Here is an 18,090-nt window from a genome sequence, read left to right on the forward strand (position 1 = left end):
TTTGAAGCTCCTCTTCATAACATAGCATTGTTCGCTTCCAACTGGGAGTCTAAGGTTTTTCCTTATAAGAAAAATGTAGTCCGTTTTTTATTTTCAAATGACTCCAACTTTAATAATATATTATGAATTCATTATATTTGAGACGTAAACAGTAACGGCAACCTCGCATTCAGCTCTAAGATAAAGGTTATTTTGGAAAGAAAAGCCGGGAGCAAAAGACAATTTGTCACTTTTAGCAATGTTGCCAGGTAAAACTTTATCTTAGCTAAGTATCACTTAATTGACAGCCGTGCAAAGCTGTCTGTAGTTAGGGTTAACCTTAATCCAAAGTTATCCCTAGCTAAGAATAAGTTTTAAGGAAGACCGGTGCAAATGGCCGTATATGCATTAGGGATGACACGAAATACTTGTCACAGGTATTTTGGAACAGTATCGATATGGAACAGTCGGTACCTGTGACCGATATTTAAAATAACATGTGATTTGAAATAACAGGGCTCGCCTACGATGCTGGTCAGTACCAGTACAACCACAGTTGCCAGGTCCGAAAATCGAGTTTCGGTAGATAAGCTCGACATTTTTCTGTAGAAAATCGGTAGACTCATTTTTCTTTCATTATTAAGGGTTCCATCTGGTGAGGTTTTGGAAATGCTCTGTTACGCACACCTAGAGCTGGTTGGGTGGTCCAAAACCTCACCAAAAAAAAGGATCCATAAACTCGCGCGTTTTTCAAAACTTGAATTTTTAAACTTACAGGAATACTAAAATGAACATGAGTAAGTAAAGAAGTAAAAAAGTAAGTAAGTAAAAACTCTTCAATATTTCCAGAAATTTTTTAAATTTCTTCAACATTTTGCAACATGCGTCATTCTGTGTCCAAACCTTGTAATTCACTATCATTTATTAAATTTGGAAATATCAATGCACCATCAGAAATAGATTGTATGTAGGGAACCTGATTTCACTACTGCAGGATCCATAAAACATAATTTTATCATATTTATGATCTATATGGCGGGCTTGATTCATTTCATGTTTGAAAAAGAACTCTAAAATACGAGGTGTGCTAAAATAAAATGTCTGCTATTACCAACGTACTTTGATCATGAATGGAAATATGTTATATTATTTTAAGTAAAATAGCAATATTCAATGAACAGAAAATATCGGGAACAGCAGTAACAGCCGTCTCCGATATTTTCTTTAATGTGACCAGGCCTGTGAGTCACAGGTTGTGACTGCCTGCCTGTTTTTTCGGAATTCTGAGTTGTTCCTTGTCCTTGAAACTTGATCTTTTTCGACCAATAGCAGTGCTTCTGAAATAAGTGCCCAGTGGAGCAGTGGACGAACTACATTTAAATTTGTATAGGCGTTATTTACCTAGTCTGGACATGGTTCAATATTTGTTTATATCAAACATAGCTGAAGTATATTAAATGGCCAATTTTCGATTAAGCGATAAGATGAATTGTAATCAGTGATTGGCATGAAAATAGAATAGTTTTCTCATTTGACTGCCCTTAAGTGGGAAAGATAAAAAATGTGGTCACTTTTTTTTGTGTTCAAATAAAGTTTCGATAAAATGGTAAAACGTTACTCATAAAAAATGTTATGACTTTTTTTGAACATCAGCCCTTGCATACATAAAGGAACAAAAGGCATTCGGTCATAATTTATTGCTGACCCAGCAGATTCAGATTGCACCCAAATTACTAGGAAGTGGCGTGGATACCCTTCAATGGAACAATTAGTGCAGTCGGATTAGATTAGATTTTTTCGGGGCACTAAATAGATAAAAGTAAAATTTTTTATAATTAAATTTGGTTTTGGCACTATAACTTTTTTTGAAGGTGTCTGGATACTTTATAAGTGGTATAAATTTTAGTTCCAAATATTCATAACTTTCTGTTCATTCCTATTTGTTATGTAAAAAGGACTCTTGCCAGATTCTAAATACATTTTTCTTGAGACGTCGGAAAGACTTCTCTGATGCTGTATTTTACTGGTAAAGAGTTATACTACAACGTACAGTAAATGAAAATTTCATTATTGACTGACCAAAAAAAGTTATGGTACCATTTTCTTGAAACGAAAGTAAATTAATTATTGAAACTTAACAAAACGCTGAAATCGACGGCTTTTTTTTTGAGTAAACGAATGAACGGATTTTAATGGATAGTAGTTTATCTGATATCACAGGTATTTTTAATACTTGAAAAAAGGGATAAAACTTTTTTTCAATAGCATCAACGGTTCAACAATTGTGCGCAAAAAAACGGACTTTCGCACTTTCTTTAATTATTTATAAAGAATTGTTTATAAACAATGTTCCACAGCCGGAAATCGAGCACAAACTATAGTCTCAATATTCTGACATCCTTTCGAACAACTTCCAATAATCTTTTACCATCATATTTTCAGTGCCCGAAACAGGCTTTTTAAAGTCTAATCCGACTGGACTCAAAATACGCTTCAGCCCGGTTTCAGGTACAAACCAATATTTATCGTGGTCCAAAATAACATCACAGATACTTGGAACTGGTACGAGCTTGGAACAGTCACCCATGGAACCTGTGACTGAAAAATACTGGTTTGTGTCATCCCTAATATGCATCTTTCGGGAATTCAATCCAATGCGGTATCGCCACGTGTTTTTGCGTTGCTTTCGTTTCGGTTCGAGTTCGTTTGTTTGTGTTTGCATGGTTTAGGCCCGTTTGCACCGTTGAAAATAAGCTTGGCTTTGCCATTAAGCTCAGCTTTAAAATTAAATTGGTTTGCACCACATTATAAACCAGGCTTACAGCATTCAAAGCTCAGCTTAAATTAAGCCGTCAACTTTGGTGGCTTATGGTGTTAAGCCGTAAATTCTAACCTCCGGTTTCCTTCCTCATACATGTGGCAATAGTCAACAAAATTGAAAATGACGATAACAAACAAAAAACAAAAACAATGGATATCGAAACTTGTTTTGAGATATTTCACGACGATCTAGATATCTTTGAGATAATCAAATTTGGATTTCCAAAGACGATATATAACAGAAATAATCCATTGGAGGACTTGGAGGAAATACTAACTTAAAAAAAAAATATTTGGGATCTACAAAACCACCACAAATATAAATGAATTGGATTATTTAATTGATATTATTATTTTTTTAAATTTAGATATAATCATATTTTTGATTAATAATATTGAAAATTTGATTTTTAAATATAGAAATTTTCATTTTATTTAAATTAAACATTAATTATTAATTTAATTATTGTTTCGTGGATATATTTTCCTTTTCTGTTGTTATTTATTAATATTTACTTTATCTCAATTATAGCATTTATTACTTTCCTGAAATACAATAATAATAACTCGGCAAATCAGTCGTATTTAATATTACATGTTGCTTAAAAAGTGGAAAATCCATTTAATTAAAATTTAAATTCGTTAATTGCAATCGAATTATACATAATATGATAGCTATCGGATTATCCGATGATTAGAAAACAACTGTATAAAACACTGCTATCGAATAATTAAATCGAATTATATTTGAAATTACAACTATCGAATAATTCGATAGTTCCCATCACTGAATGAAATCTAGGAATCGAGTTCGCGAGATTAACTACTGATGGTGGCGCTGCAAAACGTCAAATTACGCGTTGTTGAGTGTCAGTTGAGACTGGTTGAAACTTGTCAGACTTGTTTATTTATTGTAGTCGATGACATTTATATCATAAAACAATACTTACACACTTGTCGGTCTGTTTGTATTTCTTTAAAATCTTGCGAAAGTTGATTACAACAAAACAAATCAAAATCAGATGCAAACACCAATATGACACCAATGTCAACAAAACAAGTGTCACATTACTACTTAACTTGTGGTTATAATTTTAGTCACCAGGGGGCGTCTGGACGTTTGAAGTCGCGAATAATTCGAATAAATTATAATTATCGAATAATTTGATAGTTCCCATGATTACTATGTTTTAGCGTTTCGGTAATTTCCAAGTGAATAAGTGGAAGTTCTGTTTAAAATTGCTAAAATTTTCCTGCTCATTGAATTGGTAGAAGAGGAGAATTGAATGGCCTGAATGCTCTGAAATTTTTACACCATTCAATTTTTTCTCTAGTCTCTAGCCAACTAGTCTTCTGAGAATATTTGGTTTAGGTATTTTTGTGCATTATGCAATTTTAGTGTTGGTAAAGAAAACATCGAATTACCCATCAGTGGATGCTTCAAAGTGGCCAATTTTTGTATCATCGTATCGACCTTTAAAAAAACCTTTAAATGTGTGTATAACTCGATCCTTCTTCCCATTTAGAATTAGGGGTATTTGATCCCTTGTCCAGGGGGTGGAAGAAAGGTTTGAGGCAAACTCAATATCTCTCTCGCCAAGTATCTAATAGAAAACATTAAGTTAACGTGTCCGAGCATAACTTTTGTATCAAAGTATCAACCCAGAAAACAGCTCAGTATCGTTTTAGTTGGTGCACCTTGTCCACTCTTTACCGTTAACCGTAATTAGGAAAAACACAACAAACTGCAGTGTTACTCTTGAAAGATCCCTTGTCAGTGCATTTCCTAAACACTAGATTACGGCTGAAAGCCAAATTCTTAAAGATTTGTTTTTAAACAGCTTTTGCAATTTTCAAGATATTTATCCTTTATCGTCCCCTCAAATTTTTCGCTAGCACCGCTGAGTATTTTATAAGTAAGAAGTCTGTTAGCATCCTGTGTTTTGTCGTCTACGCGACTGTTTTTCAGTAAAAAAATATTTAAAAATATCCCATGCGCTGGATCAGTCAGGTGGATTTGACCTAGTAATTTGAAATCGACTTTAGTTCGATTGCAAATGATTTAATACTAAATTGTTGTCTTCAGTATCTACAGCCATCGGATGATTTTCTGTTACAAATTATTATACTAAGTTTTGGGAAAAGCATAATTTGAATTCAAATCAAGAGTATATAATAAAATGAAACAATAACGATCTATTACAAGAATTCAGTTCAACTCACTTCTGTCATATTTTTGCACATCAACAAAAATGTAATCAATTTGCCATAAAAATGCAAGAAATCAAACACATAGTTGATGTTCTAATACGATGTGATTTTTAAATCAAATTGCTTCGCGAAAATGTTAGAGAGCTCATTCGATTCATGTTCTCTGACGTAAGTCCTTTAACTCACGGTTTTTCAACAATTCAAGCAAAATAAAAAAATTGGTGATGATTACTAATGTGTTCACATGGTCGCACTCTGTTTAATTGCTTATATTTATAACACGCAAGGCGACAGTGGTTTCAAGAGCAAAACAATATTCCAGACACTAAATGAAAAGAAAAGTTTGTAATTAATCAACAAGAGCCACAGGTTTACGACCTTATTTTCATTATTTTTATCAGTTTTAAAATAACGCCAAGCTCGCTAAAACAAGGTTTTGCTAAGCGTCAAGCAATTCGTCCGTTTAAGTATTCCCCAATAAAAATATTTAAAATTGGAAAAAGTAAGCCCGAAATTAGTTTCTGATTAATCTCCATGAGAGCAAGAGAAAAATTGAGCTACAACACTCGACAATGCGACGCGTCGCCATCGATCCATGAACCGGCTGGAAATTTCCGAAAATATCTGTTATTAAAAACTCTACCATATGAAGTGAAAATGATGTAATCAGAACGTATGTTTAGAATGTAGGTAGGCCCCATGAAAGGCCAGTGGGATGCTAAATTCGGCTGGACCTCCTATTTCTGTATCGGTGGCATCGGGCCAAACCATATGTTTTTTCTACTAGGAAACGTTACTTGTTCCCGATACTTAGCGAGATTCATGCATAATTATCAAGGACTATTCGGTATTTAGGGGTATTTATAAAGCGCCTATAATAAATAATGCTTATAGTACAGACCTGCTTTTTGGCGGGAGTAAAATAGTGAAGCTTTCAGGCGTTTCTGGTTTTTAAAAAAAATTAAAATTTTTTAATGCATCCATCGGTAATATTTTGCCTTTGTGTCTATTTGAATAGTGCCTGCGTTTTAAAATCAGAGTGCAAGGTTAGTAAATACCAACATCAAAAATTAGTAAAAATGTTTTCATTTGAAAAGGGCTATAATTGAAAAAAAGTTGTCTAGAAGCGATCTTGATTGGTTAGCGTCAGAATACATACTAAACTAGAATTGTCATACTTCTCTAGTTCTGCAAAGAATTCCTAAACTTTAACTCACAGGACGCTGTTACACTTCTTTCAATAATAATTAAATATCAACACCATCTTGTGAGTTAAGATTTAGGAATACTTTGATTCTAAACATATACATTCTAGACATATAGAACTTGTATCGTATCCAGAGTTTTTAACAAAAAAAACTAGAACTTAAAAAAAGACGTATAAAGAAAAAGTACACATATATTTATCTAAACGTTTTTTGAGCATACTCGTCAGTAACACTCGTTTAATTTAGTAAATTTTTGTTTCTTAAATATTAGGCAGACAAACTGGCTGGTGATTACTGTTCCGTGTTTTTTTCAAATTTCTTCAAGTCACGAAATGTAAAAACCTAAAAATTAGTTGGGTATCAAGGCTCAGAGAGGACCTTAGAAATCAAGTAAAAAAATAAATAAAAAGTAACGTGCAACTTGCCCATGATAATAAAATAAATATAAATGGGTAGATGAATACCTAAGATTACGTGAGAAAATCACGTCAAAATTTAAAAAAATCAAGGCTACCGAGTATCAACCAAAAAATCGTTAAACTTGATCTGCACCTAGACAAATAATTTGGAATAAAATTTTAGAATATTTAGAAAAATCATATCATTAAATTGTGCAAACGGAACGTAGTAGGTGACGCTTAGGTGCGCCTTAACATTTGTCAATTTTTCGACAAACTATCACTAAATCGATTGTATATGTATTTCATTACTATTTATTGAAAAGGGAAAAAAGCAACAAGGCACATCTAATGACTTAATAAAATAGGCTGCAAGTTGTGAGCAATGTTCGTAGTGATTCTAGTGGGATTTGACCTTTTTGGACTTATTTCCGAGTTTTCTACAATTCTACAACTACTGAAAACTTCCCTATTGAGTTTTTGTTTAGTTTGCAAAATCTTTATGTTATATTTTTATATTTGGTTTCTTGCCTTTCGTTTAAATATTTTGCTCTTAATTTCTTAAACATTTAGTTTTGCTTCGTTAGTAAAATCTTTCAAATTACGTTGAATTAAGACGACAAAAATTTGCGACACACATTCCGAGTGTATGTTATGTGAACACGCGCGAGTATGCTGTATGAACGCGCCTTTAGATTCCTTACAATTCTCGACGGACACGTCATTGTCATGAATCAGCTGGACATTGTAAATATTTACAACTATTTAATTGTTCCCTGGTAAATGGTAAATCACTCTATTGAATTCTCCTCTATTTGAAGGATATTTGATAAAAAATTAAGGGCTTGCATTTTTCAAGATTCTGCATTTGCGGAATGAATTGGGGCTGCAAGATTTCATACACTAGATCCATTGTTAGATGGTATTCCTCTATGAGAAAGCAAATAGATTTAACATGTTTCCCTACACTAGATGAATGCGATTTGGAGGAACAACATATTAGGGGTTCGGGACCGGGAGGTTCGAAAATAAGCACCACTTGTAGTTGCGTGCTTCTCAAGCATATTCCTACTGGTAAAAGGCAATCAGATATGTGAGACTATACCAGCAAGGCAAAATGATCTTTCTAGGGTTAGTCGTAAAGTGTCAAGAGACTAGATTTCTAGAGCAAAATCGGAAGCGAGCCAGATTGAATTTGCTCACCAAACTAGATATACATTTAAATGGCGAGAACAGTGTACAATCTCAAACGGCAAGGCTTCAGGCAAACAGGAAAGCTAGCATGGATCAGAAGAAAGAAAAAAATTAGAGAACTTAAAAGGATGTGGAAAGAAAGGGAAAATATTGACTAATATTCGTTCGGGTAGGCAAATAGAAAATCTTTAGAATTTACAAATGCTTCGTAAAAGATAACCGATTTTTTGGGTGTCAACAGCATACAGCTGAATTTTTCTTTTGTATTTTTCGATCACGAAATATCCCAGTGTATTGCACTGATGTATGATAGGAATAAAGTGTATATGTGTAAATAGTTTCATGAATGTAAATGACAATAATAAACAGTTTATAATGGATGATCGCCTGTGTTCAATATGCATTCTGCGCGCAGAGTTCCATTGCAGAATAGCTTCTAAGGGGCAGCGAGCGTGATAAGAAAACTCGATATTTGCCTAGTTTATGCCCCAATAGCGTATGATGTTAAAACTAAACTTACTATGCGGATAATCCTTTTACTACCGACTTTTCTTAGTAGTATTTCTCGTTGAAAGGCGGTTTTCGACCACTTTTCGCTGAATGAAGTTTGCAATTTTCTCATAAGAAAACAGGCCACGCTTCGATCTTCGTTCACTTGTAAACACCGCTCAACACGCCGAAGCTGCACGAGCAAAAATCAATAGTTTATAATATTCCTAAAGAAGTTGCGAAACTTGGATAGAAGTTTATAATTGAAATTATTAGTTGTCATTCGAAACTACCGCTTACATCACTAACGGACAACTTAATTTAAAGGTTATAAATTTACAAAATCGTCTTAATACCGGTGATCTTTCAAAAGAACCATTGGGTCTGCAAGTTTAAAATTTATTATACGATTTTTTCGTGAGAGATGTTATATATGCAAGAATAGATATCATTCGTTATTTAAACTATTGGAGTCAGTTACCCAAATGCGTACTAAATTACCTAATATCTGTATAAATTAATGTCTTTGGTTAGAGCTCATAGTGAAATTGAAGCTATAACTGAATATTTATAAACTACCTTCACTTAATATTTCTCCTAAATTTAACCCGATAACCCCTTCAGCTAAATGGCGTAAATTCTAATGACCCTGTATATATAACTATAGAATGGTGGATGCAACACACATGTGTATGGTCTCACCGCATGCGTGTGTAAATCCGTACGTATTATGCATTGTTTACGTAAGACGTAACCTTACTTTCGATTTATGTTACTTTTCCAATCTGTTAATTGTTTTTGCTTAATTAATATAATAACTCCCTTAAAAAGTGAACATGATCAGAAATATTTTAAGTTTAAATAAAGAAATTAGTTTAAAATTCGTGAAAAACGTTAGTCGACGAAATGTAAAAAGTTTTTCCTCACAAAAGCTGCAACCTGTGAAACTAGCTTTTACTATTTATGAAAACTACACAAGTAAAGCAGCCCCATTTGTGATAATCCATGGGCTGTTTGGCTCGAAACAGAACTGGACTAGTCTATGTAAAGCTTACAGTCAAAAGATTGAACCACCTAGAAAAATTTTTGGTAAGACTATTATTACTGGTTCATTCACATAGACAATGATATTAAGGCTTCTCAACCATTGCAATTGCTTCCGCACGTTTCATTCATTTCTTTGGTAAACATTATGGAAAGGCGATTAGGTAACAGTCACTCATATTCGATGACTTCAACTGGTGCTGTCACTGTATTTATACTATCCTGCGCACGTGGAACGGTAGTGGGAGTAGAGTGGGCGGTTTAAGCGTCAGCATGGAGAGCCACAATGCCTAAAGTCTGGTTATTTTTCTAGTTCTCGTACAATAAGAACATTCTAGCTTCTTATTTTCTTTTTTTACAAACTTCTTTTTGGGTATTTCGCCTCAAAAATTTTTGTCTTTAAAAAAGACAGAATTTCCTCACGTCTTTTATTACAGATTGATAAATAGTGCTCCTATTTCGCAATAAGAACGAATTATTTATCAAAAAGTAATCAAGAACTATCACCTATTGATTATTATTATTATCCATCTTGATTACTTTTTGATAAATAATTTGTTCTTATTGCGAAATAGGAACACTATTTATCAATCTGTAATAAAAGACGTGAGGAAATTCTGTCTTTTTTAAACACAAAAATTTTTGAGGCGAAATACCCAAAAAGAAGTTTGTAAAAAATAAATCCGCCTCAACAACTATAGAACTTATCTACTTCTTATTTTCTGTTAAATTTGTTTGAAAATATCAATGTATTCCTCATAGCTCTTGGAAAAAAAGATTCAAAAGTCCAAAACATCTGCTTCTTTAAGATAATTTGAATCAGATTGGAGCAGATGGATAAATATTTTGTAGCCGAACAGGCATTTATAAAAGGCCAACAAATTCTTAGATTCTCGTCATCCTCGCATATAAATCTTAGTCGACTATAGTGATGAGTGATGATACTCTTGGTCTTGAAAAAGACCAAGAATTTCTTTCGGTTTGCAAGACCGAGAACAAAACCAAGACCATGTTCTTCAAGACCACGACTTTTACAAGTCTTGCGAGTCTCGCAAGACGCTTGCAAAAAGTAATTCGATATGGAACCGCATTAAATCATAAACCCCTTAGGCCGGTAGTCCTTCGGGTGCTTTCTGGTCCGAACTGCGTCCGACCAAGTCAGAATCGCCACCGAAATCTGTGATTCTATCAATTTCAACTAAAGTTAAGTTAATTTCAAAATATTTCGTTCATTCTTGCAAACCTGCATATTTTATTTATTATCATGCCTACTGCAAACCTTTAGCTTCAACAGGAGCTTATGTTATGCTAGTTAGTTCAAAACAAAAAAAATATCACTGCAAGACGATAAAGGTACGAAAAGGGGTGATTATTTTTAGACCACTCTGTAAATAAACGAGAAGGGCGAAAAATTCACAAACTTTTTTTGAGATATTAATTTATGTGTCGTTAAAACGGAAACAAACTTTTTTGTCCAACTAAAGACATGTAGAACTTTCACCAATTCTGCATTGTTTTAGTTGCTACCCTGTAGACACTTTATCTCAAGCATATTTTTTTTTGCAAAAAACAAGCACTAGCAAAAAGGATTGGGGAATAAATAACGCGTCAAGCAGAAGCTAATTCGCGTGTAGCAATAAGAAATTATTCCAGTTTCAAAATTAGTCTAAATTTTTTAGTGGAACGTTTATTTTGTTGAGCAGTTTAGTTGAGTACCGTTTCTTCTTGTGTCCGGTAGATTCCTTTTAATCAGGTCTGAAACAAGGGCGGACCCAGGGGGGGGGGTCATGACCCTTGTGCTGGGTTTATAACGACTAACAATAATTTTTCTAATTTTCTACTACTTGACCCCCCCTGACTCGAAAGCTGGATCCGCCCCTGGTCTGAAAGCGGTATCAATACTGCGCGATTTTTCAGTATTTTTTAAAAATAAAACATTGCCGCAGAAAAGGCTATTAAAAAAGTCCCAATTAAAATAAAATTATACACAATATTAAAATATATGCAGTTTATGAGGAAACACCTTGTATATATTTTTAAACATCTTGCTATATTATACGTTAATATAGGAATTTGGGGTTGATCAAAAGGATGTTCTTAGGTTCGTTATTGTTTGATAATGATGATAACCTTCAATCCAAATTTGCCACAATAAACTAATGCGAAATAAAATAACTCACTTTTTATCAACCACCATTTATTTTATTAACTTGATATTTTAATAACCACGGTCTAGTAATGTTATTATTTTTGTCCAATGAAGTGCTGGGTCTTGCTTATTTAATTCTTTTACATATTATACTTTAATACAATTACATAGAAATTTCCAATGGCTAAACACCTCGTTACATATGCAGAAAACACCAAATTATGATGGAAAAACTTTAAATTTTCGTTCGACATTTTTTTAAAATGCTCATGTATATGAAAACCCCAATAATGTTGATATTTTCCAAAATTCCAGCTGTAGATCTGAGAAATCATGGTGATAGTCCCCATTCAGAAAATCATACTTATGCTCATTTGGCCGAAGATCTTCGCCTTTTTTTAGAAGACAATGGCCTAGAGAAAATCTTCCTTATGGGACATTCAATGGGGGGTAGATGTGCTATGTTATTTGCCTTAACTTATGTGAGTAAAATGGCAAATCTCTATCTATCTATATAAGTTGCACATTTAACTGATACAATCTAATCTGTTTGTGTAAGGAAATTATTTTATGTAGAATTATATTTTTTCATTGATTACTATTTATTTTCTTTTAGCCAAAACTGTTAGAAAAATTAATTGTGGTGGATATTTCGCCCATTAATGTAAGTCCCAATTTCAGTGAAATGTCGAAAATAATAGATGTTATGAACAGGTAAGACTATGTAAGTAATAGTGGTGTTTTAATAGTTCAATAACATTGAATACATTTCGTTTTATACATTAGGGTTTAAACGGGACATTTTCGATCGTAAAGAGCACTGAGACGTTTTGTTTGCTTTCGCGACAGCCATTTTCAGTACATTTTTATTATCCAACGAGTTATGGAAGTTAATTCCTTCGTTCAACTATTCCCTAATTTTCTTACAAAAATGGACAAATAGTATACATACAAGGTTAAAAGACTTAAGCTTTCGCAATTATTGTGGGAAACTGGTTAGTTTTTTGCTAGGGCTTTTAAGACGAAAAACTCGTCAGTTTTAGCATACAGGGTATTCGCCAATATTATGTACCAAATGTGACAATTTCTTTAGGGCCCATACGTTCTTAAGACTCTCTCTCGAGCGTATGTAATTAAAAAAATTAAATTTTACTAATGAAATATACGCTTGCAGAACTGAAATGCCAAAGAATGTAGTACTTAGCCAGGCCCGAAGCATTGTTGAGCAACAACTAGCTGAAGTTATACCCGATAAAGGCGTTAGAGCCTTCATTTTGACTAACTTGATGGCTACTGAGGACAAAAGGTGGCAATCTCTTTTGATTTAGATAAACATATTTTTATAACATCTAAAATTGCAGCTATAAGTGGAGGGCTAACGTTCCAACACTTCTTAAAGCATTCCAAGAAGTAGGCAGGTTCGATGTGGAAAATACTGCACAATATACCGGAGAAACGTTGTTTATAGGAGGCGAAAAATCAGACTACCTGCCGTAAGTATTTTGTCCGACTCAGACCTATTTTTACCTGTAATTTATATTCACATTAAACTATCAGATGTGATTTTAATGTTGTCAATATGACTTTGCACAAAATTTTCAGTAAATGTGGACTAAACTTTCTCATAGTAAAATGCATTCCCATCAATGTTCGGTTCAAAACAGATCTGGCCCAGACAGAAAACTATAAACATATTGTGGATTTAGCATATGCTTCATATCAGAGTACTGATACGATTTTCGGAAAAGTGAAACTCCGAGACGTTCCCTCGCCCTTACTTATATTACATGGATTTCTAGGATCGAAATCAAATTTTAATACTTTATGCAAAAGGTAGCTAGTTCCGCTCAATGCTTAGAATATTTCTAACTTGTAAAAACCCAAGGTATCACGACAGGGTAAAACCAAAAAGATTAGTCTATGCAGTCGATCTTAGAAATCATGGCGATTCCGCTCATTCTAAAGATAACTCTTACGATGATTTGGTTATGGACATTTTGAAATTCCTCAAAACAGTTGGGCTGGAAAAAACCTGCGTTTTAGGTCATGATATAGGTGGTCGCATTGGAATGTTATTAGCACTGAAAAATGTAAGCTTTTTTGTTAAAGTAACTTAACTATAAGGCCGTTAACGCATTATTTCTAGCCTGAATTAGTTGAGAAGCTAATCATTTCAGAAACATCGCCAATAACGACCAGTCGCAGTTTCAAAATATTCCCGGACGTTTTGCGGATCTTGAACAACTTAGTATTCCCACCGAACTTGCCTTTGCCTCAAGCTAGAGCTCACGTTGTAAATTGCCTGTCTCGAATAGTGAAAAGCAAAGAACTTATGTCGCTGGTTTTAATGAATTTGATTCAAAAATCAGACGGAGGGTATTTCCGTTTATAATTGTCTAGAATTTCGCAAAATAATACTACTGCTTTCAGCTATTCATGGCGATTTAACAATAAAGCGCTGCTTGATTTCTTTGATGAATTGTCCTCATTCCCTGAAATTCACAATTTAGAGTATAAAGGCCCCGTCCTATTTCTTGGAGGTGGAAAATCGGATTATATTCAGTAAGAATTGAACGTTTAATTATTTACTCCTTAGCGTCCACAGGAAGAGTGATTAATTGTCGCAACATTTACACGCTTAGCAGGGTATCTCTCATTTCAACATTCATTGATTAGGGCTTCAGTTCTCATTCGATTATTATTTTTTAGATTCTTTTGGAAGCATTTCATGATAAGCTTTTCATACATTTGCGTTTCTGCTCAAAATTATTAAGTTTTATTTTTTGCAACTCTTGATCATCATAAAGCACGCAGCAAACTTTTTTCAATATTAACCATACCATAATGTTTACATTTACCAACAAAATCGAAAACCGACAGTTTGTTGAATGCGCTTATGTAAACTCTTTAAAACATCTACTTTTCATATATATTTCTTAGTACCTGTCTTGTGTTCAAAACTGTTTCGATTCTACTGAAATGTTTGCTTAGTGGTATGAGTAAACCGGTTATTTACCGCACTAATTTTAGTACAGAAGACATGAATTTCCCACATAGTGTGCAGTTAATTGGACTTCAGTACGTATAATTGAGGGGTTTTCCTTAAAAACAGCCCTCGTGTCAGAATTTGTTTGCACACAACTTATTAAATTTTGTTTTTATCAAGCTTTCCGATGATGATTATTTGGAGATACTTTTTAAATTCTATATTGTCTTGATTTGGCTTTGAAAGATGGAACTGGGTACAAAATTTTGCATTCTGTAAATTTTGAGTTAATCTCCAACAATTTCGATTAAAATTGAATATCTTTCTTCAAGAATAGAATTTAAAAAAAATTTAAACCTTAAAATGAGTTGGCAAAGGCGCTATCATTTGAAGTACGAGCTATATGACCGATTCCTTAGTTTACCAAAAGAACCTCACATGTTCGAACATAAGAGTTTTAAATTCAGGTGTTTACGTAAAAATGCACAAATCAATTTCGAATTACTGTAAAAACTACACTGATTTTTTCCCTTTTATGTAATTTTTATGTTATGTACACGTTCTAGTATCTAAATTAGGTCTGAAGTAATTGCGTTTTATTTTCCGTTTTCAGAAAAACCGATTTCCCCAAAATACTGAAGTTCTTTCCAAACGCTCAACTGAAATACATTGAAGGAGCAGGACATTGGTTGCATGCAGAGAAACCAAATGAATTTCTGAAAATCACCATAGATTTCCTGAATAGACCCTCTGCAGGCTAAATTTATTGTTGATAATAATAATAAAATAAAATAATTTGCTATACTAAAAAGGGGTTTTAGTGTCCGATTTGTCCAATCTAATAAAACAAACACTTTAAATAAAAATATTTGTATTTCAACATATAATCAACCTTCAGTATTGAAATACGTGACTTTAGAACTACTGTAGATACTCAAATATATACAAAAAAATAGTTAATAACTTACTTGGAGTGAATAATTCTACCTTAGTTAACCACTAAATATTTACAAATATGTACCTGCTATATAGTACAAAATTACAAGTCCCGCAAAATGATAAAAAGCATTTTCGGTTCCAATCTCAATTGGTGCCCGTGGGCACACAGAGTGATGTATACCAGGATGGGAACCCCTGTGTAAACTATTACTGCAATTTACTATTGCTGATATATTTTTGTACGTAACAGAAACATTTAACATCAAAACGTCAATTGGTATTATATGTTTATCATTTATTTATTCTATATGCAAGTCCAGTATATGTCTTGATAACGATTGAAATCATAATTATACAATGCACGAAATCCGACGAATTTTATTAACATTATGTTTCTACACCCAGGTGTGTTTATAACAAAATAAAATTATAAACAGCCGACAACGTGAATTTAAATAAGTTAGTCATCGCATGGTTTGTGTGAAGAAAAGTACATATTGTCGAATGAAAACCAGGCAAAGTATTACCGGCTTAGAGAGATGTCCACAAAATCGCATAAAATAATCTTTAGTACGTTATGAATTCGTTATAGCCTAGATATATTGGAGTCGTAGCTGTGTCTAAGAAATCTCCACATACACGTTTTTCTTAAACAAAATTGTATATCGTAGGTACATTTTACAGGTGTTCCCATCTTAACCGATCCACTCTGCATACGCTAATCTACTTACGCTAATTTTCAACATGAAATAATTGTGTCGCATTTGTGAATACTTTCCCAAACGTCGTATTAATTAGCCTTTACTCGAAATTATATAAACATTTCAGTATTACATGAAAATTCATTGAATTAATGAACACTTTTTTTCATATTATACTTGAAAAATTCACATAAACAGGAATATTACTAAAATACTTTTGCATAACCCAGTTTCAGTTAAATCGAAATTGCTTAACAATTACTTTGTAGTTTATTTTGAAAAAAAAAAACTGTTATTTTCAACACTTGAATAAATCTTACAACCTTAACTAACCTTATGAATCCATTTCTTTATGTGTTACATTGAACTTTCTACAATAGAAAAAACGAAGCTGATACAGCCGAATTTCAAAAGGGAGCCGTGATTCAAGATAGCTGAACCTTCCCAGCCCCTCTTTAAATCCTCATAATTCATTGAGCAGCAACATTCAGCCCTAATCGATCAAAATATTATATTAGCCTACTTTATACAATGTGTTTAGGAATTGGTTTGGACTGGATATACTGGATTATCGAACCAAAGATTGTTTTTCCCATGCACCCATTTGCAAATGCTTAATTATCGATATACAGGATTTTCGTGTCTTTATTGAAAACTCGATAAATAAGTGAAAACATGACAATAAATTAGCCTGTAACGACCATGATGATTCAATAGTGTTTTAAATTATATATTTTTTTCATCTGTTTTGAACTACTGAATCTAGTGGTGCGTTAAAAAAAAGTTATAATAAAAAACTTGCAAAAATGACTCAAAAACAAATAATTTTCTTGCAACCTTGAAAATCAATAACAAAAATTGGCAATTGTTTCCATTTACATATGCGTTTATGTATTTTGAACTGCTGAATCGAATGTCATCAGTTTTTATATAGGTATCTGCACAAAACAGCTTTGCAAAAGAAGCAAAAGCACCTCATTGTATCAGCCTTGCCCACACATGCGGGGCTCTGTGTGGGGGGCCTTTCTTTCCCTAGCTGCTCGTGGGAATGATATGGAGACCAATATTATAACACCACAAAATACCGGCGGGACTTCCTCAGAAGACCCGTCGGGCTCCGCAGCTGGCAAACGACCGAGAGGCAAAAAACTCTCGGGAGCCGCCAGACGGAAGAAAAAAATGGTTAGGGACAAAGAAAAGTTTGAACCAACTAAAACTGTGCCAGATACACCCTCGGGGGAATCAGCACATACCAAGCAAAATGCCACGACTGGGACGCAAAAGCGACACCGGTTGGATGGCAGCAACCCGATAAACCGCAACCTAAGCGGCCGTGTGTGGGAACTTCCACAAGGAAAGGAACCGCACACAAATCGTACAGGGACGCGATTTCCGGGATTAAGATGGCCATAGCGGCGGTCGGACATCCCGAGAAAAAATTTTCTCCTGAGCAGGGGGAACTCATAGAGGCACCTGCTTGAGAGAATCGATCAACTGCAACCAGGGACGACGAATCCTAAGTTTGCAGAATGCCGCTACCAGGGGGGCGCCCTTCTGATCACCTGCTCTGACTAGGCCACTGTGGACTGGATCGGCGCGATGGTGGGAGAGGCGAAACCCTGGACTGGTGCTTGTGGAAGCAAACAGGCGTCCCAAGCCAAAGAGGGCAATAGTGTTCATCCCCAAAATTACTCCTCCGGAGAGGACACTACACAGGATCGGTGTCCAGAATAATCTGAACACCAGTACCTGGAAGGTTGTGAGGTTGGGGAACGAGCAAGCCAGCGGTAGGCTGCTAACGATCCTCATTGACCAGAACTGGTGAGATCCCATACAGACCCCACTACAACTTCTCGAGGGTTACGTTCAGGGCCCTCTCCTCTGGCAAGGAACCTGAACAAGCCCAAGAGGCCACAAAACAGGGGGCAACAAAGCCCTCAAAAACGGAGGGGAGGAAGGTACCCGCCAGTAC

At 34.3% G+C, this 18,090-nt stretch overlaps 4 protein-coding genes across 6 annotated transcripts in view; 2 read left to right on the top strand and 2 right to left on the bottom strand.

The window, feature by feature from the left end:
- The window catches only part of LOC109541309 (dnaJ homolog subfamily B member 6), a 62,174-nt gene extending 53,825 nt beyond the window's left edge, over window positions 1-8,349 (bottom strand). Inside the window, exon 1 of the mRNA XM_048666836.1 lies at window positions 8,331-8,349. The gene's annotated coding sequence lies outside the window, so the exon portion shown is untranslated. The remainder of the gene's footprint in view (window positions 1-8,330) is intronic.
- LOC109541312 (mitochondrial translation release factor in rescue) lies at window positions 7,318-8,190 on the top strand. Of its 3 annotated transcripts, XR_007281588.1 has the most exons (4): window positions 7,339-7,402; window positions 7,459-7,690; window positions 7,747-7,979; window positions 8,026-8,190. XR_007281588.1 is itself a non-coding variant. In XM_019910138.2 (3 exons), the coding sequence occupies exons 2-3, from the start codon at window positions 7,492-7,494 to the stop codon at window positions 7,923-7,925; spliced, it is 378 nt and encodes a 125-aa protein (XP_019765697.2). In that variant the 5' UTR covers window positions 7,318-7,402; window positions 7,476-7,491; the 3' UTR covers window positions 7,926-8,190. The 3 variants fall into 3 exon arrangements, 2 of the variants coding, with proteins under 2 accessions (XP_019765697.2, XP_048522798.1); XM_019910138.2 differs by having other exon boundaries at window positions 7,318-7,402; window positions 7,476-7,690; window positions 7,747-8,190; XM_048666841.1 differs by having other exon boundaries at window positions 7,340-7,402; window positions 7,747-8,190.
- A 657-nt stretch (window positions 8,350-9,006) lies between the features above and the next one.
- Window positions 9,007-15,289, top strand: LOC109541308. The gene is made up of 10 exons (XM_048666776.1): window positions 9,007-9,388; window positions 11,808-11,974; window positions 12,109-12,206; window positions 12,667-12,798; window positions 12,854-12,985; window positions 13,044-13,325; window positions 13,378-13,582; window positions 13,639-13,868; window positions 13,923-14,054; window positions 15,092-15,289. Exons 1-10 carry the CDS (start codon window positions 9,136-9,138, stop codon window positions 15,237-15,239), a joined length of 1,779 nt encoding a protein of 592 aa, XP_048522733.1. The 5' UTR covers window positions 9,007-9,135; the 3' UTR covers window positions 15,240-15,289.
- Window positions 15,290-15,332: 43 nt separating this feature from the next.
- Window positions 15,333-18,090, bottom strand: part of LOC109541305 (PHD finger protein 12) — a 20,530-nt gene continuing 17,772 nt past the window's right edge. The window contains exon 15 of the mRNA XM_019910126.2: window positions 15,333-16,611. Within this exon, the coding sequence (XP_019765685.1) occupies window positions 16,476-16,611 (136 nt within the window). The 3' untranslated portion in view covers window positions 15,333-16,475. The remainder of the gene's footprint in view (window positions 16,612-18,090) is intronic.

The sequence above is a fragment of the Dendroctonus ponderosae genome, unplaced genomic scaffold (genome assembly GCF_020466585.1).
Source record: "Dendroctonus ponderosae isolate FM_Combo_2020 unplaced genomic scaffold, Dpon_F_20191213v2 Dpon_F_20191213_5, whole genome shotgun sequence".
Lineage (NCBI taxonomy): Eukaryota > Metazoa > Arthropoda > Insecta > Coleoptera > Curculionidae > Dendroctonus > Dendroctonus ponderosae.